At 43.8% G+C, this 21,897-nt stretch overlaps 1 protein-coding gene across 3 annotated transcripts in view; it reads left to right on the top strand.

Annotated features, from left to right (window-relative positions):
• IFT140 (intraflagellar transport 140) overlaps window positions 1-21,897 on the top strand; it is a 90,866-nt gene that overhangs the window by 12,028 nt on the left and 56,941 nt on the right. For all 3 annotated transcript variants that reach the window (XM_023521453.1, XM_011376841.2, XM_011376840.2), the window contains 10 exons: window positions 4,521-4,642; window positions 4,832-4,974; window positions 6,793-6,968; window positions 8,090-8,181; window positions 8,817-8,923; window positions 9,573-9,718; window positions 13,667-13,870; window positions 14,009-14,081; window positions 15,848-15,939; window positions 20,536-20,663. In XM_023521453.1, coding sequence (XP_023377221.1) covers window positions 4,521-4,642; window positions 4,832-4,974; window positions 6,793-6,968; window positions 8,090-8,181; window positions 8,817-8,923; window positions 9,573-9,718; window positions 13,667-13,870; window positions 14,009-14,081; window positions 15,848-15,939; window positions 20,536-20,663 — 1,283 coding nt within the window. The remainder of the gene's footprint in view (window positions 1-4,520; window positions 4,643-4,831; window positions 4,975-6,792; window positions 6,969-8,089; window positions 8,182-8,816; window positions 8,924-9,572; window positions 9,719-13,666; window positions 13,871-14,008; window positions 14,082-15,847; window positions 15,940-20,535; window positions 20,664-21,897) is intronic.

The following is a 21,897-nucleotide window of genomic DNA, read 5'->3' as shown; positions in this document are numbered from 1 at the left end:
TTTTTATGTAGACTGTCTCTCATTTTGTTTGCTTATGTCTTTAAATTAAATAGTTTTGGCTGGAGACATCACACAGAGGATCTTATCTCCTTAGACTCCTCTTTTTTCACATAAGTGATAGCATGCAATTCTGTGCCGTTGCTGGCTTTTTCATTTTATTCTGTGTCTTGCAGATCTCTTTTATTGGTAAACAGCTAAGTAACTTCCTTCTTCTCTTTTAACCTACCCTTCATTATGTGAACGTACTGTCATTTGTTTCACCAACCTCTGCTGATAAACATTTCAGTGGTTTCCCAATCTTTTGCTAAACAAACAGTGACGCAGTGGCTAACCTCATGCTTTTGTCATTTCACATATATGGAAGTTTAAAGAAATTCCTAAAAGTGGGGCGGCTGGGCCTTAGGACACGTACACTTGTGTTTTGCTGGGTGTTCCCAAATTTCCTTCCGTGGAGCTTGTACCAGCTTGCAGCAGCATGTGCTTCCCCACAGAGTGTCGTATCCAGATTCAGAATTTTTCCTGAAAAAGGAGCATCTCAGTCATGTTCTAGTTTGCATTTCTCTTGCTGTTGTTGATGAATATCACAGTAGCAATCAACATTTCTTTTTCTAGTCATATCACTTGCTTATTTTTCTATTGGTTTGTTCCTTTTTCCTAGGTGATCTTTTATTTTTCTATTCAGTTCCCACCTAATGACATTGCTCTGTCCCCAGATTCAGATTTCTTTGGTGATCTTTCCGACCTTTCTGCTGAGGAATGCTCTTCAAATCCCCTATAGGAATAAAAGAATTCAAGATCATTGAATTTTGTTTTTCTCATCTTGACTGTATTAAAAGACAACTAATAAAGTAAATTAACTCAGGCATGAAACTAAACTTATATGTGATGATCAAGTCCTGTGAGTCAAAATATTTAAGAGCAGAAATACCTAATCCGTCTAAGAAAAATCTCAACTTTGCTGGTCCTAATCGAGTAATGGGCTTAAGCAGAAAGAGAAGTTAACAGCAAACAGCTAAGCACGTGGAGTACTGCACCGCCGAGCCAACAGGCCTGGCTGAGGGAGGACCTCTTGGCTCTTCTCACAGAGACCCTGCTTTAGTTAACATGTGTCTGATTACCAGTGAAACTGACCCAGACCAGCTAAAGCAAGAAGGTGCAATTAATCTGAAGCCATCAGAGGGTCTCAGGGTCTCCAGGGACAGGAGCACGGCTGACTGTTTATGTGTGTATAAAACTTAGTCTGTAACTAAGAATGAAATGCTAGCAGACACATCTATGTGCCAGCTCTGCGTCTTTCGGTGTACCTTCCTGATACTATCTTCTCTCTCTCTGTCCCATTCTGTCTACATGGCATAATCTCTAGCTGATGAAAACAAAGGAGCTCACCTGCTCTCGTTTCAGCCCCCATGCAAAATTGCCCGCTTCTCCTCCTCTGTCTCAAGTTAAGCTTAGGCCAAGTGCTCACATATGCAGCAGTTGGTGGTGCCCAGGGAGGTGGAGAGATCCCTAGAAAAGGGCTACTGGGTGGATGTTCCATGAAATATCCATTAGCAGTTCCATTGGTAAAGAAGAGGGGAGAATGTCGCATTACCGGATCTCAGTTCTCTGCGTTCTCTTGCACAGCCAAGGGTAGGATCCAGTAAACCCATGCATGACAAAGGGCAAGTCAGTTCTTAGTATCAGGATAAAATATTAGAGAACCTAACACAATGACCCATCCACTGAAGTGACAGTATGTCACTGACAATCGCATCTAGAACATCCTAACTTTACATCAGTCCCTTAATATATTACACTCTCATTCTTCATGGATAGGGCTGATTTCTCACCTCGTGGGTAACTTTTCTTTAGAGCCTTACTATATGAAATTACAGTCATTGAAATAACTTGGAAGGAATGACAGATAGTGAAGAGACAGCTCTGAACACACAGGATTACCCTATAGTAGCAGTGAGAGGTTCAAAAACATTTAGAATTGATAGGGGGTACATGCCTGCCAAAAAGGGGATGGGACATCTCAGAGTTTGCCTCTAAGTCTCCACTTCATGTTGCATTTCTACCTGATTAGCCGGAACCTGAGACAGAACACATTTGACTCATCGCATCCTCAGGAGTCAATAGAAGTTTAATTCATGATCATGGTGGGCTGAGTCTGTCCTTCTGTCAAAACAAGGGCTGTATTGTACGGTCCTGTGACTGAACAGAATTGCTGCTCCCGGGGTACAGGAGCTCCGAACATTTGTATGGAACAACTTCCCTCCCAGCAACAGTCTAGAAACCTGGACATGCTCAGTGTGTCTTGATTGTATTCAGGAACCTGGTTAAGTTGCCAGCTAGAAGTTTGTGTGTGCTAATAAAGATCTATAAAGTCAATTATTATGTTAAAAAATAAGTACTGGATGATTGCACTTGAGGGGAAGAGCAGAGGGACGTCTCTACAGATGCCACGTGTGCATAAAACGTCATCAGACATACAGGATCCCATAGTATGATTCTCTAGGGAGGAGGCTGGGCAGCAGGGTAAGGAAACATTTTCCTTTTCTGTCTTTGTCTTTTTCACTATCCAAGCATAATTTTTAAAATGTTATTTGAAAAGAATCACTAAACACAAAGGAACCAATGCTGCTTTTATTCTACATAAAGCTGACAAAGTCAAGAAGAAATTAGTCTGATGATATATACTATTCATATTACGCATATACTCATGTTACTTCTTTTTTTTAAAAGTATAGTCATGTTACATACTATTTTCGATTTTACATAAATTTTCTTAGAGACTTACTGTATAAGTTGCTTTTAGCTGACCTTATTTGAAAATTATATTCCTATATGCAATAAAGCAATGTTAGCCAGCAAATGGGTATATTGAAATCAATGCTGATTGAAAGCAGGGAGGAAGGACAAGTGTACTGCATGCTAAAACGTCCCCTGACCTTGAGCAGGAAACATGCCTTGAGGAATGCCTGAGTGTCAAAGCAAAGGCACCTTGCCAACAGATTCAAATGGAAATACTGCCATTTGGCAAAGCTTAGCTCCCATCCCCAGTCATAGAGCCACCTGGACCACTTCTGATAGAGTTGTCTCTTCTCTGCCACCTTGAACTTCTCTCTCACTTGTCTGTGCCATTAATTTGAGACTTTGATGACTTTAAAATTGAACATGTAGTACACCTAGCACCCAGATCCTGGTTTCTATTGGTTTCCTCCAGTATAAGGAACCAGGGCTCCTTGATGGTTGACTCTAGGGCTGGGGCAGGACAATGAGCCCAATGTATCTCTAGTGCCAGGAAGTAAGGAAGTACTCCCAAAACCCATAATGACAGGGTACATCAAAGAGTCACAGGAGCCAGCTGAAAGAGCTCCCAATGGCCAAAGCTAGAACAGTTGGAGCAACAGATATGGTAGTCTTGGATTATAACCCAAAGTAGAAAATAAATATTCATATCCACAGTTCCATACTGATATAAATCTATGATTGAGTAAATAATTAAATGATGGGGAAGAAGCAAATCTCCCATGCTGAAGAATCTGCAAATAATTTATATAGATGCTTCATGTTCAAGGAGATGAGACATAACTCCCTACCCCTATGCATAGTGACTTTCTTCCAAATAGTACAGAATGGAAAGGGGTGGTGGGGAGAGGAACTACACAATGAGACACCTGACAAACATGACCTCAGCCAGGAGATTTGGGGTCAGTATCACAGAGATAAGTCATGTTGATGGCATAGACCTCTAATGTGATGTGACCAGAAGGACACTTTATGGTCTTCTAAAACCCACAACCCCAGTCAACAATGAGAAAAATAGACAAATCCCAGTGGAAGACATTCTACAGAATCCCTTATAGACCTCCTCAGAACTGTCAAAACCATCAAAAACAGGAGAGTCTGAGACAAAGTCCCAGCCAAGAGAAGTCTAAGGAGACATGACGACCAAATGTCATATGGGTCCTGATGGGATCCTGGGACAGGAAGAAGGTGTTAGGGAAGAACTGAGGAAATGTGAATTTAGACTTTGGTTAACATAGTGTATCAATATTAATTCTGTACCACACTATTGTAAGATCTAATAATAACAGGAACTAGGTGTGGGACTTCTCAGAACTGTCTTCACAACTTTTCCATAAATCTGGAATCTGTTCTAAAATTAAAAGTCTGTTTTAAAAACTGAACATGTGACAGTTGTTATCTCTAGGGAATAAGAATGGGAAGAGACACATAGAAGAGTTTCTGGTTCCTTTGTTGAACATTTTAGAATTGCTTGGATTTTTCACAGTGCCCATGTAGTAGTTTTGTCAAAAAAAAAAAAGGAAAAAAAAGGAATAAGCATGTGTTCTGTTGTGCAGTATTAACTCTTGGATTTTTCACAGTGCCCATGTAGTAGTTTTGTCAAAAAAAAAAAAAAAAAAAGGAAAAAAAAGGAATAAGCATGTGTTCTGTTGTGCAGTATTAACTCTTGCCTTCTACCAGTCACTTGGTGAGTACATTTCCTCCACGTGTGATGTTGGATTTTCCAGCTTGGCATCCTGCTCTTATGGAGGCTGGACCAAAGGGGTCGAGTACAAGGGACACCCCTGCTGAAACACGACTATGGAAAACACCTGACTCACTGCATCTTCCGGCTTCCCCCTCCTGGCGAGTAAGTGTGAGCTCGTGCCGTGGCCTTACGTTTACATCTTTGGTGGGGGCTGGTTAGGGCAGAGATATGGCTTTTCCTGACACTGGAGGAGTCATAGCAATGAGCCACTCTCAGCACATCTGTAGTGACAGCACCTTCCAATGAGGGGCAGCGAGGAATCCTGACTTCCTGTGTCATATTTACTTTCAGGGACCTTGTTCAGTTGGCAAAGGCGGCTGTGAGCGGTGATGAGAAAGCCCTGGACATGTTTAACTGGAGGAAAAGTAGCTTTGGAAGTTTCTTGAAAATGGGCTCTCAAGAAGGACTGTCATTCTTTGTCAGCTTGATGGATGGTGAGAAACTTAGGTTGGGATTCTAAGACACTGAAATGTTTTAGGGGTATCTGATAAGGATTTTAAACAAATGGATGGTATTTCTGCAAAAAATAACAGACTGTATGCGTGCCAATCTTAGAGTGATACTGTACGCCAGCTTTTTGCAGTTGTTTATCCAGCATTCAAAGAATGGCTTTACTTCGTTCTGATTCGAGATAAGTTGAGCTCTATTTGTATTTGAGGGATTTTCGCTAGGAAGCTGTCGATCAGCAGTTACATCCCAACTGCTTACTGTGTGCGCGGCAGCAGACAGACCATCTTGAAAAGATGCTTTTGTTGCACTCCCGTTATTCAGTCTGTATAATTCTGAAGCACCTCTTATTTGCCTGGTACCTGGATAAGCTCTAGGAATGGAGTGTGAACAGGATGGAGTGGGTTTTGCTTCCAGCCTGCAACCACCAACCAGTCCTCGTGGGTGGTCTGCGTTGAGCACCATCTGTCTTGATTTTAACACAGTTCTCCTTAGTGTAAATAGTGAGACAGTCTGCCCTAGTGGCAGCTGATAAATGCAATATGAAGTTAAGAGAAAAAAAAGAGTCTTTTACATTCACATGAGAATGTTTACGAGTGTATGTCTGCTATGGGAAAGAGGCCAATGGAAGTGAGGCTTGCACAAAGGTTGTGAGGTTTGAGGAGGCTGTGTCACCAGGACAGGAAGAGAACAAATGATAGCTAGAAGAGATTGTGGGCTTTAGATAGATCTTTCATTTCAGAAAGTAAAGAGACAGAGCCAAGGGAAGGCCCCAGAAAGGACATGGAATAGACACGGCACAGTAGGGGTACAGGGAGGGGAGATGCAAGGGCCCCGTAGGAACAGTCAAGGAGATGATGTGAGAAAGAGACATGTGAAGGAAAAAAACATTGGCAACTGGAAGAAGAGTGTACAGTGGGTGTCAGTCCTGCCTCGCACTCGGTGGCTGTGGGCTTCGGAAGCAAATTATCCCACGTCTGTGAGCCTCAGCTTCCTAATGTTTATGTAAAACAGGATAGTAAGAGTACCTGCCGCAGGAGCTTGCTGGAAATGCCAGCCGAGTTAACATGCATAAGTGCCTAACACCGAGCCTGCCACAAGTACATGCCTAGTAGATGCTCATTATTGCAATTAGCCTCTAGAGAACCTCAAGCTTTTCAGTTTAATAAGAACTCAAGTTATCAGTTGGGAATAAGATGTGAGTAGACCAGGAGGATGAGGAGGCTCTGGAGAGCAGCAGCAATGAATCAAATTCCTGAGAACTGGCAGAAGGTTCCACCCACCGAGCTCAAAAGCCTGAGAGAGGAACAAGAGGTTGAGCAAATGGCTGGCAGGCAAGGGGCGGGCAGGAGGAGGGATTCCTGGCTAGAGAGGCCCTGCGGCTTAGATGGGGCAAGACAGGTAACCGACCATGCACAGGACAGCGAGGACAGGGCCTGGTGGCTATGGGAGGTCATAATCTAGGGCCTCAATGCATGGATGACAGATGTATACCTCATGTTAGATAATCTAGGAGTTTTAAGGCTGCAGAGGCAGGCGAGTCGTCAATGTGAACATCAGAAACCTCTAAGGTTAGTGGTGATTAAGGAAGAACTGGTGGAGACAGGAGTCAAGTCTGAACTAAACCAATAAAATGGAGCTTATTTCAGAGATGGCAGCCTGTGAGGTCATGTGTAGATGTTTTTTAAATATTTTCGTTGCAAATTTTTATAATGAAGATGTTTATTTTGAAAATGCCTCTAAGGAGATAGAAATGGCTTCTCATGAGTACCAAGCTACTGGATGACTGCTTCCTTTGTCCTCAGGGACAGTGCACTACGTGGATGAGAAAGGCAAGACCAGCATGGCAGCATCCACAGACAGCTCTATCCAAATGCTGTTCTACATTGAGAAGAGGGAGGCGCTGGTGGCGGTCACAGAGAACCTGCTACTGTCCCTGTACTTGGTGACTCCTGAGGGCGAGGTGGAAGAAATGATGAAGGTGGGTCGGGGAGTGGCCTTGGCAGAGAGGCAGCACTTGGGTCACATTCCCCTGACCTGATCTAACCATCGTTTCCAATTCCTTGGCAAATCTGTTCCAGTGACCCATTTAGTACCGCCAACTGAGCTGTTTAGTACCATTATTTATTATACAACATTCAGTTCACAGGGAAATAGTGAAGGAGTTTCAGGCATCAGTGGACAGAAAGGGTGAGAGTCTGGGCTGCACAGGGCTGCTCTCCCGTGATTGGTTAATTCATAGCCTACACACCTGGGCGTGATAGATAACCGCTCTCCTTGCACAGCCCCTTCGACCTCCAGGATGGAACCATGTGAGCAGGGACATTTCCCTGTTTCCCAGCCATGTGCAGATGAGACATGGAAGGAACTCACTAACTATGTACATTGTCACAGCTGCCCCTCGGCCACACGTGCACATTATTTCACCCAAGGGATGTGTATAACAGTCACTGTCCTTGGGTAGTAGGTGTTTTACTGTGGTTACTGAGAAACACCTTAGTGTCCATGAAGGTTCCTCATGGCATCAGCTCCGGGCCCTCACCACCAAGAGGACACTGAAGGCATTGGGGTGCAGCCTGTCCCTCGGTCAGGTGCTGCTTGTCATTGCCCTGCTGCTAGTTTCTTCGTTTATACCAGGAGGATCCATGTTTCTCAGAGAACTCTGGACTTTCCCTAAAGATACTCCTGTAGATTATAGAGCAGATTGATTTTTTGTAAGTCGTTGTTTATTTGGCCATTTATGTATCTTCTAGCACAGCAGTTGAAAACATGGTCACTGAATCACATAGACCTGGGTTCGAATCCCCTCTGAGCCACTCACTGGCTGGTGGTCCCTGGGCAGGTTTGTTCCCTGCAAAGCAGGGTGTGACAACTGCCTTAGAGGGCGTGGTGGTGCCTGAACGCTGCTCAGCTTGGTAGCCACTCAGAAAAAGTGTTCACTGTGTACCGTGTGCTGGGCAGCAGCTATTGTTAACCATTTAATGTGCCAGAGTAATTGTCAGCTTTGTCCTGTGTGTCCTGGAAAGCTAGCAGTGTCTTTCCAAGGGATACGCCGTCTCGGCAAAGTGACGTGCTTCTTTAGGGTTGTTTTTTATTATACAGGTGAAGTTGAGTGGGAAAACGGGTCACCACGCCGACATTGCTTTGATTGAAGGCAGCCTTCTGGTGACCGCCACTGGGGAATCGGCCCTCAGGTAAGAACTGACACTCCAGGGAGTATGTAATGAAAAGTCAGTCTCTTCTGAGTAAACTTTTTAATTGAAGTAGAACATACAGACAGAAAAATACACTAATTATGAATTTTCACAAATTGAACATACCCATGTAACGGCTCTGAAATCGAAGAACAGAACATAGAAGAGACCCCAGGCCTCCTCCTCCCCAGCCCCCCCCACTCCCACCCACCCATGAGGGTGGCTATCCTGATGTCTGCCTGTGGAGTCACTTTGCCTGTTTGTTTGTTTGTTTGTTTGTTTGTTTGTTTGTTTGTTTTTTGAGCTTGGTATAGAGAGAATAATGTGCTATGTTCTCTTGCGTCTGCTGTAACTCCACGTAATACTGGAGATTCTCCTGAGTGTACGTGGTTTTGTTCTCATTGTGACATGGTGTCACACATGGACCTTCTTTTACTAACAGCCGCTCCCTTTCATTATGAACAGTGCACAAAACATCTAAATGTAATGATCGCCTGCTTTTCAAATCAGAGTCCAAAGGGCCATGACATTTTCCTGATTTTTACAGTTTACTCTGCAAGTTGGTCAAGCCACTCAGAGCTGAGGGCAATCCATTGACACAATCCCCTCAGTGGGCTTTCTTCCTGCTCTTGTAGATTCTGGGACTTGGATCGAGGAGAGAATTATGTACTGAGTCCAGAGGAGAAGTTCGGTTTCGAAAAAGGAGAAAATATAAACTGTGTTTCTTACTGTAAAGTCAAAGGTGAGATTTCTTGGTCTGGCATAAGGGAGAAAGAGAATCAGCTTCAACCTTTGCTCCGTCGGTGGCTATTCAAAGACTGGTAACTCAATTATAAATATGTAAATTCATTTGAATAAAGTCGGTCTGTAATGAGAAAATAACAGGAAATAACAGTAAATGTTTTTATCCCACGTGAAGATCAAGGGGTTTAAAAAGTGTGGCCAACATGGCTATGTGATCTCCATCCCTTCCCCAAACCCCGAGTAAAAGACAGTATGGGAAACTTTAGAAGTGTATATATATGTGTAAATGTATGACTGAGTGTAAGTGTGTACACATACATACAGGACAGAAAGAATAGGAGATGCGCCAGAGCGTCATTTATTTTGTGCCTGCTGAGTGCTAAGTGCCGTTCTAGCATTAGGAAAGAGGATTGAACAGGCATACAGGCTCGTTTCACAGAGACAGAAACCAGCACCAACACCCCCACCACCCCCACACGCACATGCACGCACTATATCGCCAGGCACTTGTCAGTTCTCATGAAGGAAGAGACAGCAAGTGAGGGCTGATGGGCTGATACTTCAGAGAGGGTGGTCAGAGAAGGGAGCTTGTGGCTATTCTTCTCCCTTTTCAAGTCAACGACTGTGAACTCTGTTTTTACCTGTAGGTCTCCTGGCAGCTGGTACCAATAACGGGCGAGTAGCCATGTGGAGAAAGGTGCCAGGACCCCAGAGCAGCCGAGGAGTGGAGGGCAAAGACAGGTGGACTCTTCAAACCCCTACTGAGCTTGAAGGAAACATCACACAGATAAAGGTACAACTGTACCAGGGTCTTAGGTGCACTCATTCTATGCCCTGCAGAAGTGGAGGAAATAATTGACTTTGAACCTATTTTTTTCAGTTATTCAGCTTAAAAGACTATCTGAAAATAAAGGCTTTTTGGAGCTCAGAATTGCAGATGAGGGATTGTGGATCTGTAGTAATCTATATCTATTTTTTCTATCCTCTCATCCCTTTATCTCTATCTCTATTATCTCTATCTTTCACCTATCTGTCTATCTATCTATCTACCTACCTATCTATCTATCTGTCTGTCTGTCTATCTATCTATCTATCTATCTATCTATCTATCTATCTATCTATCTATCTATCTATCTATCTATCTAACAGCTTTATTGAGATACATAACATACCAAATGGTTTTTAGTATATTCAGAGTTTTGTAACCATCACAATAAATTTTAGAACATTTTCCTCACCCCAGAAAAAAATCTCATACCCATTAAAACTGGTGGTTTTAGGAGGGCTCTCCTTGACTGCCCTTTCCCATTTCCTCCTCCCCCAGCCCTATGAGGCACTAACCTACTTTCTGTCTCTATGAATTTGCCTATTCTAGACATAGCATATCAGTGGAATCACACAAAACATGCGTAGATATGAGATTTCTTTCACTGAGCATTGTTTTCAGGGTTCATCCATAGTGTAGCATGTGTCAGTATTTCATTCCTTTTTGTGGCTGAGTAATAGTCCACTGTCTGAATAGATCACATTTTGTTATCCCTTCATCCACTGATGGACATTTGGGTTGTTTCCACTTTTGGACTATTATGAATAATGCTGCTGTGAACATTGGTGTACTAGTTTTTTGTGTTTTAATTTCTTTTGGACATTTGATTCTTTCTTAATAAAGTCTCTGTTTGGTGAGACATTGTATCACACCTTCCTTTACTTCTTTGAGCCTGTTTTCTTTTAGGTCTTTGAATACGTTTATGGTGGCTACTTCGGAGTCTTTGTTAAGTCCAATATCTGGGCCCTTTTGGGGCAGTTTCTGTTGCCTGCTTTTTTTCTCTGTGTGTGAGTTGTATTCTGCTTTGCATGGCACTTTATTTTTTGTTGCATACTAGACATTTTAGTTAAAATATTGTGTCAACTCTGGGATACCGACCCTCCTGCCCCACTCACCTCCAGGGCTTGTTGCTGTTGTTTGCTTATCTATTTGTTTAGTGACTGACTGGGTAGGCCACTGTAGTGATGTCTTGTTCCCTTGCAGTGTGAAGCCTCTGACATTGCTCCTCAGAGGGCCCAGCCTGGGGCACGTGCACAGTCACGCTGGGACACCTATGGTTTTAGGAGGGCTCTCCTTGACTGTCCTTTTCCTGATCTCTGATAAGCTTCTTGCCTCCGTCTAGTATTACAGATTCCGTTAGGCCCCCCAGTTGCCTGATCTGTTTTCTATAATACCCTGGGGCACCAATTGCTCTATAGTCTGGTCCAGTTAAGTTTGGGCAGAGTTGGTCTTTGAGTTCTGTGTCAGGTCTGTTCTAACCCAGGAGGGGTCCTCTTAGGTATCTTTTTCCCCCTGGTTCTGTCTGGTAAACTGTCTGGCCTGCTGCTGAGCTTGTTGCTGTCATGAAGCTACCAGCCTCCTCCAAACGCTTACCACCAAAACCTCCTCTGTTCTCAAGAGTGTCCTTAGACTTGAACTTACCCACATTCCAGTTCGAATGAAGTGACTTCCTTTGGGGAATGCTCCAGAGCGCTCTGTTCTTATGGATGGATCTGAGTTCTCTACTCACCTTGAAGTGGCCTCTGTAACATGAAGCTGGGGAGAAATGCTGGAGGCTAGCCCCTCACAGGGACATGCTGTAGCCCTCCACGGGGAGCTGGGGGAGCTGAAGGAGAGGGAGCCCCATCTTGTAGCCATACCAGCCTAGGTGGAGCTTTGGTCATGCTGAACCGAGGGGCAGGAGGGGGGCAGTGGAGTGACTTAGGTGCCACAGACTCTGCTGTTCTTACCAGATTTAGTACTTTCTTAAATAAGTGCTTCTTCATTTGCCTTATGCCTAGTTTCCAGAGAATTAGATGGTTGTTTTATCGTAATTTTCATCAGTTATGCCTGCAATGTTCTCGGGACTTCTCATCCTGCTGTGCTGGAAGTTGTCGCTCCAATCTATTCTATGTAAACCTTAAAGTTAAAATTTACTCAATCCTATACTAATCAGGAAAGGAAAACTTATGTAGCAAATAGTTTAGGGATATCTTATAGTAATTTTGGGAATTACTGTCCTCATCATAGGCCATATATAAAAATAGTTTCTAGATGAATGAGTCAAATATTTTAGTTAGGACAAAACAACTGGCTAAAAATATGACATTATCAGATCTGTAAATACAACTTTCTCTATTTCGAAGTAATAAAAGCAGTTGCAAAAGCAGAGACTAACAAGTTTGAATACATAAAAACTTATTTCAAATTTGGCAATGGAGAACAAGACTAGAATTGAAGGAAAACTAAGCTCGGTAAATATTCACTTTAAAGGGTATGAAGTGTTGAACTCTAAATCACCATATTTTCCTATTCTCAATGCATATTCTTTTCTTTATTTTAATGTGAAGTTGACGTGCAGCTCTTCCAGTTGATATTTACATTTAAAGTGTTGTTTTGTTTTGTTTTTTTGCAAGAGGAGAGATATTTACACAGAAAGCTATTATTTTGAATTCGTGGCTTATCTTAAGTGATACCTTAGAATAAAGGACATGAAGAAAACTCACATTTATAAGAAAAATATTAAGAACTTTAATGGAAAAACTGATAGAGATCATTTACTGAAGAGCAGTTAGTAGAATATGTGAAAAACACGTGTACCTTCACTCATATTGAAAAGAAATGCCATTTTAAATAATAGCACAAGCCACACTAACTCCTAAAGGACATAAAAGAAAAACTGAGTAAATGGTGAGATATATTGTGTTCTTCAAAGAGAAGCCTCAATCTTGTAAAAGAGCCATTTCTTCCCAAATAAATCTACAAATTACATGTACATTCAGTAAAAATAATGACTTTTTTTCTGGGAGAATTCAACACAATAATTCTAAACTCATCTGGGAAAGCAAATGGCCAAGAAAAATTTTATAACATCAGAACATTTCTGTATAATATACTAGAATATATCTCAAAACCATGGCAATTAAAATAGCACTTAATCTGGAATGAATAAATATATCAGTGGATGGGTAGGAAATCCAGAAACAGATTTGTATAGATTTGGAAGTTTAATATAAAATTATGAAAGTGGCATTTCATATATGCGGAATCTAAGGAACAAAAAGAACAAACTAATCAAAAACAGACATAAATATAGAGGACAATCTGGTGATAGACAGCGGGGAGAATGAGGCAAAGGGTTAAAAAAGTACAAACTAGTAGTTGATAAAGATGGTCATGGGGATGGGGAGTGGGCATAGAGAATGCAGTTAGCATTAATGTATTGGCTAGGTGGAGAGCCAGAGGAGAGAAAGAACAATTAGGGGGATCATTTTATAAATTATATAACCAAGGTACTGTATACTCAAAATTAATAAAATTAAAGAAAAAAAGAAATTCTGAAGTTAAAAAAAGTGGCATTTCATATCACTGGAGGAAAGCTGGATAAGTTAATACATTGTGTAAATTGCTATGCATTTTAAAAATTAAGCATTCTTAAATAAATATCAGAAAAGTAAATTCTAGAAGATGTGCAATTAGTCAGAACAGACACAAGCTAGAACAGCCATATAGGTAAATACCTGCTCTACCACGAGTCTGGATGTCAGTATCATAAACTTTGTCTAAAAAGTACACATTTTACACTTATACGTTTTTTAAAATAATTTTTTTAACAACTAGAAGAAATAGTGCTTGGAAATTGTGTAATGTTTTCTTGACTGTATCTCTCCCGCTTTGTTCACACTTTGTTTCTTTCTCTCCCAAATGGGAATGAAGTGGGGCTCCAGAAAGAACCTTCTGGCAGTGAACAACATCAGCTCTGTGGTGATCCTCAGCGAGCAGGCCATGTCGTCACATTTCCACCAGCAAGTGGCTGTGGTGCAGGTTTCCCCGAGCTTACTCAGTGTGTCCTTCCTGTCCACGGGGTTGACGCACAGCCTACGCACAGACATGCACATCAGTGGAGTGTTCGCCACCAAGGTGACTGAGGGTGACCTGTGGGGTCGGTTGGGGGTTTTCTTCAATGTAGACAAAAGACGTGGTCAGTCGTTAAGGTCATTCAGAATGGCAAACGACCCAGATGGCAGATTGCTTATTAATTTCCATAATTCCTTTTAGGATGCTGTCGCCGTCTGGAATGGAAAACAGGTGGTGATCTTTGAGCTTTCTGGAGCCACATTACGAAATGCAGGTGGGCGTCTTTTCCCCCACACCTGAGGGGACTCAGAGCACCCTGCTTTATTTTCTCACCATCTGATGGGGGGTGAGCCTGTGCAGTGAGCAGAGGGCTGGCACAGGGCCATGGGAAGACCCTCGTGTCAGTTCTCATGCTTGTACCTTTGTTTCCAGAGCCAGTGCTACAGCTTTGGCCCCGAGCTGCCAAGGTCCCTCAGGCCCTCTGGGCCACACTCTGTTCAATCTAGTCATGGTTGTTGAGAAGTGCAGCCAGGTCTGGGCCAACAAGCCTTCCCGGGCTGCAGGACAATAAAAGCTCAAAAATAAGGCTGCAGTGCTTTCCAGGGAGGGCATTTGCTACACATCCAACTTTTGAACTGGTTCCAGACCATGCAGAGCAGTAAGCTCCATGGCATCTTGACCAGGGCCAGCCTTTGAGAATTTCAAGATGGATTGTCAGAGATGCTCCACCACTCTCAAAACACCTCCGTCCCATATATCTCTCCAATTCTCTGTTTCCCTGGGCTGCCTTTATCCTCTGTTCTTTGGTACATGCCTATATGAATTTCCTGGAGCTTAAACAAAAATGTATTCTCTCACAGTTGTAGAGGTCTGAAGTCCCAAATCAGTTTTACTGGGCCAAAATCAAGGCATCGACAGGGCCATATTCCCTTCAGAGCTCTAGGGAAGAATTTCTTTCTTTCTTCTTCAGCTTTTGGTGACTGCTAGTAATGCTTGGCTTAAGGTCACATCATTACAGTCTGTGCCTCCATTGTCACATTGTTTCTGTCTGAAATCTACCTCCTTTTTAATAAGGACACTAGTGATTGCATTTAGGGCCCACCTGGATGATCCAGGGTACTTTCCCCATCTCAAGACCTTAACATCTTGTCCATATAAGCTCATATTCACAGGTGCCAGGGGTTGGAACCTGATGCCTTTGGGGAGCATCTTCCGGCCTGCATGGTGACCATCAGGTGCTGCTCAGCCAGCTGAGTTCTTACCTTTGCCCATCCTGACCTTGGCCTTCTCACCTCACAGGAGGACCTGCCATTGCTCTGTTCCAAGGATGACACCCACCACGTGTTCATTTGAATACCTCATGCCTCCCTGGGGATATTTCTCACCTCTCTCCTCATATTATTCCCTCTTTTTCTTTTCTTCTAATGCTTTGTTGCCTAAAGTTCTCTTATAAGACTTTTCTTGCTCTGCCTGGTATTGTGCTGGTAATTCACATCTTCTCTCTTCTGGCGTAGACTCCCCAGGGCAAGTATGAACTTCTTATCTACCCAACAGGACAGCACAGCAGGTGCCGAGATATTTTCTGGGTTTTGGGGGGTTTTTTTTTTTGGTATGTAATTATCTCCTGTCTAAAGACAGAGACCAGGACGTGTGGGGACTGGTCTCCGAAATTCCACCTGAGATAAACAGATGCTCGCTTAAACAATTGTGCCATGAGGTGCTGTGCCGCTGATAGCATCTGCTGCCAGATAGGAGAAAAGAGACACCACTAGTGAGTGGTGCAGGGTGGGGAGCCCAGCACTGAGTCCGCACACCGGGTCCAGAGCCTGCACAAGCTGTCACTGGCAGCTATGGCCTTTGGCAGTTCCCTGCGCCTTGGAGCCTCACTTTCCTCATCTGTAAGATGCAAAAAACACACCCCTCACAAAGCAGTTGTGATGGCAAAGATGAATTAGGGAACATATGTGAGAATGCTTTTTAAATTCTGAGGAAATATGAAAAGGTTAGCTGCTACTGTCATCGTGTTATCTTTCATTTCAGGTACCTTCCTGTGTGAGTCTCCAGTGTTAGCAATGCATGAAGAAAATGTTTATACAGTGGAACCAAACCGAGTTCAAGTTCGAACCTGGCAGGTAAATTGCTGCTCTAGAGCAAGTATACTATGATGATAAAGACAATAAGAGCAGCGTTAAAAATTTCGTCTAAATCGAGCCAGAACCAGCTTATCGACTTCACCCAGTGGGTCGGATTCCCCTCACCAGGAGCTTGGCTGTAAAAATGGATTCTGGCATAGCTGCTTCATCTGTGACTGTTGTGACTTCAGAAACCAGGAGGCAGGGCAAAGGCCTTTTGCAGAGAAAAGGACTAGATTACTGGACCCTGAGTACATGGGATTGTGAAATGAGAGGAACTCTTTGCTGTGCACCTCGAGGGCTGAGAAGCCATCAGTTCAGGTTATAGTACCTTTGGACAAGCCTTTCCCTGCATGTGTCTGAGAGGGAGACCAGGATGGAGTCAATGCAGGCCTTCAAGATGACAGGCCTCTAACGGACTATTCTGTTCCCTTCTGGTGGTATAAAGAAACCATTGCCTATCTGCATCCCATACACTCTTGCTGGAGCCCAGGGGCTAATGTGGTGTATTAGTTGCCTGAGCCTGTCATAACAAATTACCACAAACTGAGTGACTTAAAGCAATAGAAATATATTTTCTTACAGTTCAGGAGGCCAGAAGTCCAAACTCCAGGTGTGGGCAGGGTCGGCTCCCTCTGAGGCTCTGAGGGAGAGTTTGTCCCATGCCTCTTCCAGCTTCTGGTGGCTGCTGGCGTATAGACACATCACTCCATTCTCTGCCTTCATGGCCTTCTCCCTGCGTCTTTGTCTTCTCTTCTGTGTCTTATAAGGTCATTTGTCCTTGGATTTACGGCCCAGCCTGATCCAGAATGGTCTCCTTTTGAGATCTTTAACTTACATCTGCAAAGACCCTTTTTCCAAATAATGTCGCATTCATAGATTCCAGGTAGACACATCTTTTGGTGGCCACCATTCAACGCAGCACATGCAACAGCGTTTTCTATCAAGGTCAAGAATACCTATCCTGGCCCTGGTGTTAGCTTTCAGTACAACTACTTTGTCCAGCTCTGAGTTCTTTCTAGGGATCCAGTGTTTGATTACTAAGGCTGCCACATCCATATCCTTGGACCTCTCACGCTCCTCATCCACTCCTTCATTCAGCAGTTCCTGAAGGAGCTTCCATGGAGTACTACATTCCAGTGGGGTTCAGATGGTAAAGGAGATAAAAGAGCACACTAAAGCAAGAGGAGGATGGAAAGGACCACGGGGGAGGAATTGGAGTAGAGACCTAATGATGCGGGAGAAGCAGCCCACAGCCCCACTTGCCCTTCTAGGGAAAAGTGCAGACTGAGGATACTTCTGGCCCCTGTGAGACCTTCTGCCTGTTCAAGGTCAGAGCGGAGGCAGAGAGGCTGGAGGAGAGGAGGTTAGGGCCCAGCGGGGCATCTCGTGCAAAGAAAGGTCACCTTTCTTGCACTGACAGTTGTGTAGGGGTCATCTGCCGTGGACATAAAGCTTAGGCAGGGAGGGGTCGTGTACTTAACACAGATGAAGGGGGCAGCTGGGCAGCTGTGTCAGCAGAGAGGTGACCTGGGGGGTGCTGGAGAGCGAACAGACTACTGAGAAGGGGCTGTTAGCATAGTGGGAAAAAGCAAGGGCTTAATGGGAAAGGGAGAACAGCCTGCTAGGAAAGAGTGAAAAGCATACTGGGAAAGGACCAATGGCTTGCTAGGAAGGGGCAAGTGGTCTAGTGGGATACATGGAGTCAACTAAGGAGCCTCGCCTGCTTAGCTTGGAGGGCATCTCACAACAGATGGCATGGAGTTGGGTCTTTTTTGTTGTTAATTTTTTAACTAAAAGGAATGTGTGTCCATTGTGACTAATATCTTGCCAGCATGTTTAAGAAAAAGGTTAGTAACTTTCCACCCCCTTTTGAAAGTCTGGAGTGTGTCTCTCCATACCTTTCTCCCTGCTGGTGCAGATGTAGATACACAAACTACAGTTGTTTTTGCTTGTTTGTGTCCACGGTGAGACCATACTGGACCGCCATTATATACCTTCCAGTTCTCTAATGGGATCTTCTAGGTGGGAATGTTGAGCCCCATTGGTTCCCAGTGCTTTATGCTGTTTTGTGCAGTGAGTGGCCCAGGGTGAAGAGTAGTGACAGGCACCCCGGGGAGGGCTTCTTTATGCAGAGGCTGGAGCTGAGAATGGGGCTGGGGTCTGACTGACACTGGAGAAGCTGAAGCCAAGGGAACAGCCGAGAAGTGGGGAATGCGGCGGGAGGACCGGTTCAGCTTGTTTTTTTTTCTTGGGTTAATGCTCTTTTCTCCTAGAAGATAACTTCTGGGTGGGTGTAGTGGGAGAGACTAAGGGAACTGGCAAACAGTGCAATCAGATAAGAGATGCCACAGGTGAGAGGTCTGAGGGCCTGGAGCCAGGCAGTTGGCTGGGAGCCTGAGGCCAGAGTAGAGGGCGGAATGAGTCAGTAGTTGTGGGGGTGGGGGTGGGGGGGCGGTGAGCAGTTGGATTGTGGGTGGCCATAGACGGAGGAATCGAGGGTATTCTGAGTTTTCTAGTTTGGGAGTCTGAATGAATCATGGTACCTTAAGATGGAAACTACAGAAGCAGCACATCTTTGGGGGAACAAGGTATGAGTTTGAGGTGCCTTGAACACCCTTCAGAGAAGTCCGAGAGCTAGTTAGAAATACAGGTTCTTTAGGTCAGGAGTGGGATCAGTGCCGTAAAGCAATAAATTTGGGAATTTGGAATGCATTGATGTAAAGATAGTAGTTGAAGACCCAGCGCGTAAAGAGTCCTTGGCCCAGTTAGCGATCTCCTGTGACTCATCTTTTAATCCTGTGTTCAACCAGATGTTTGTACATTCCACAAGCATTTATTAAGCTCCTGCTAGGTGCATCAAAATGAAAATCAGATTCCTCAATTTGAAATTCCTCCTCTCATGTCTCCTAGCCATTCATTCCCCCACGCTGAGTTTCTCAGACAGGTTGCTCAGGTTCCTGCTTCCTCACTTGCTCTCAGTGTCTCTGTTTAGTATCACGAGCCCATTAAGTTCTGTTGGAACCCTCCTTGTCGTGCAGCCTGCCTCCTCGCTCCCCTGTGCGCTGGAACTATACCTCCTCAGCTGTGCTCATCTGACTCACCGCCCTCATTTCAAGTTCCCGGGGACATACGGCTCACTGTTGGGGTGCTCTGCTTCCGACCCAGTGCCATGTGGGGTGCAGGTATTCACTAAACACGGGTCGAATTGAGCCAGAAGCCTCTCTTAACTCAGAGGAGTAGTGTCAGTCATGTACAAGCCTAAGCTGCAAAGCCTAAGCTTTGCTCAGGCTTAACTGTGGCTCACTCTTTTCAAAGTGCTATTAACATAAGAGTAACATTTTTTATTTTATTTTATGTTTTAAGAGTAACTTTTTAAAAATTTTTAAATTTTTTTTATTTAAATTAGTTTCAAGTATATAGTACATTGGTTAGACATCTATGTAGTTCATAAATTGGTCCCCCCAATTGCTCCCTCCCTCCCCTGGCCTTCCATCTAGCTGTCGTATTAATGCTAACTGCATTAATTCCCTTTGTCATGTTCCCCATCCCCATGACCAACTATCAGCTACTAATTTGTACTTCTATAACCCTTATCCCAGCCCCCCTCCCCTCTGTCTGTCACCAAGAGTAACATTTTTTAAATGTCACTTAATGATACTTTAAATTAAATGACATTTAAATTTTTTAATATAATTGTTATGAAATCACTTTTTGGTTCAAAACCCTCCAGCGTCTTCCAGCTTCACTTTGAACAAAATCTGACCCTTTACCTCTTTACCTGACTCTTCCTGCGCCAATGCCACCCCACATGGCCTCTGCTCTCCTATCCACCCTTCTCACTGTGGCACGTTCCCTCCTGCTGCAAGGGCCTCAAGGTTCCTAGACCAGGAGCAGCTCCTTCCTGCCCCAGTACTTGTGGCCTCGTCTTCCTGGAATGCTGGCCCATGGCTTTCTAGGTAGTTGGCTCCTTCTCCTCAATCTCAGTTTAAATATTGCCCCTAGATAAAGCTTATTTTTCAAACATTTTATGGAAGTATGATATACAGACAGGAAAGCAGATGTGTCACAAGTTAGCATTCATGTGGCTCAGTGCATTTTCACAAATGGAACATACCCGTGATGTAACTACCATCCCCGTTTGCTCACTGAGCGCCCCACCCAAGGGTGACCACTTACATGGCACGAGCAATATAATATTAGCAGGGGCTTTAACTAAGACCTCTGCAGACATGGCCTCCTGGATCAGCCCAAGCAGGTGGAATTGACTATCTCAGTTCCCGTGGCACTTTTCTCTTTTAGCATCCTATCTGTCACCTCTCTGTCACTTTCTGGGGTTGAGGTTACATGTGGATTTCCTATTGACATTGTTGCTGTCTGTCTCCCCCTCAGGACCATAAGCATGAGGGGTCCGTGAGGGCAGGGCCCCATCCTCCCTGTGTTGTGTTAAAATCCACTAGAGTACTGGTTGCCACTGGGCCACTGACTGGATGCAGGAGTGAAGCATATGCGTTTCTCTGTGAAAAATGCTATGTCACAAAGTGAAATGCTATACAAGCTGCTTTTCTGAATTTCTTGTCTTTTCCTTTTCCTCAGGGGACTGTGAAGCAGCTCTTGCTATTCTCTGAGACAGAGGGGAACCCATGCTTCTTTGACATCTGTGGAAATTTCCTGGTTGTAGGGACAGACTTGGCTCACTTTAAAAGCTTTGATCTGTCCCGAAGGTATAATTTTTGTCCAAATGAAGATGTTACATTTGAAAAATTAGGAGATAATGTGGTAGGTAGAAAATGGATAGCAGCTAAAAAACTATGTCCTCATTTCAACATTAACATGCCACTTAATTTTTTGAAACACCGTATACTGTCACTTAAATTCTTAATCTTTGCGTGATGGAGAAAGGAGCAGCACAGGGGAGGAAGAAGGGGGTTGAACAGAGGATGCTTGGGGGATTTCCTAGGGTGTTGAAACTTTCCTGTGTGATAGATACGCAACGCTGTGTGTTTGTCAAAAACCATGTAACTTCATAACACAAAGTGAGCCTTAGTGTGTGCAAATTTTTAAAAAATCTCTTCAATTGTGGATCACAGAATGGAATACAGAAGGTTACAAAACAACCTACCTTCATTACAAATGTGTGAAACGAGCTCCCTGGAGAGGGTATGGCTGACCCAAGCCACTCTGGGAATGAGTAGCAACTGTAAGACTAAAGGCACAGGGACTGCACACAGCGTGGCGTTACAGTTGACAAAGTTAATTCCCACAGGGGTACAGGGTGACAATCTGATAGGTACACTGAAAGTGAACAGTGAAGTGAATGGACAGAGGGTGGTGGAGCCAGGTCCTCACTGTTGGGGTGGGAGGTTGCAGACAAGCAGGAGGAGATGAGAGTGATCCCTGTGGTGATGGATTAGAGCTGGAGACATGAGTTCAAAGTCATGTTTATCTTAATATAGATACAGATGGATACATATGAAAATATTTATAGATAAGTCTACACACCAGTTAGAGCACACACATTACCTTGTTCTGTCAGCCGAGGGCCTTGGGGTAAGGACGCCCCAAGAGCAACGAGCACACCAGACCGGGGTTTCTAACAGTACTTCCACACCAAGGTCCTTGGAGAAATGGCTGTTCTAGGAAATGTACAAGATAAGCCTAGAGCATCTTATGTGCAAGAAAGTTAGAATGTGCTTTAAAAAAATACAGCTATGGGATTTGTTAAAGGGACATAGGAGCCAGCTAGAAGAGCTCCCAGTGGCCAAAACTGGAACAATTTGAGCAGCAAAATAAAATAGCATTATGTTATAATCCAAAGTAGAAAATAAATATGAGTTCATACTGATATAAGTAAGTGATTGAGTAAGTTAATAAGTAGAGGAGAGGAGACAAATTTCCTATACAGAAGAATTATAAATAATTTATGTAGATTCTCCTCCCTTATGGAGAGAAGCATAA

The sequence above is a fragment of the Pteropus vampyrus genome, unplaced genomic scaffold (assembly GCF_000151845.1).
Source record: "Pteropus vampyrus isolate Shadow unplaced genomic scaffold, Pvam_2.0 Scaffold303, whole genome shotgun sequence".
Classification (NCBI taxonomy): domain Eukaryota; kingdom Metazoa; phylum Chordata; class Mammalia; order Chiroptera; family Pteropodidae; genus Pteropus; species Pteropus vampyrus.
The sequence above is the reverse complement of the archived record's forward strand: the minus strand, read 5'-3'. Positions and strand labels throughout refer to the sequence as shown.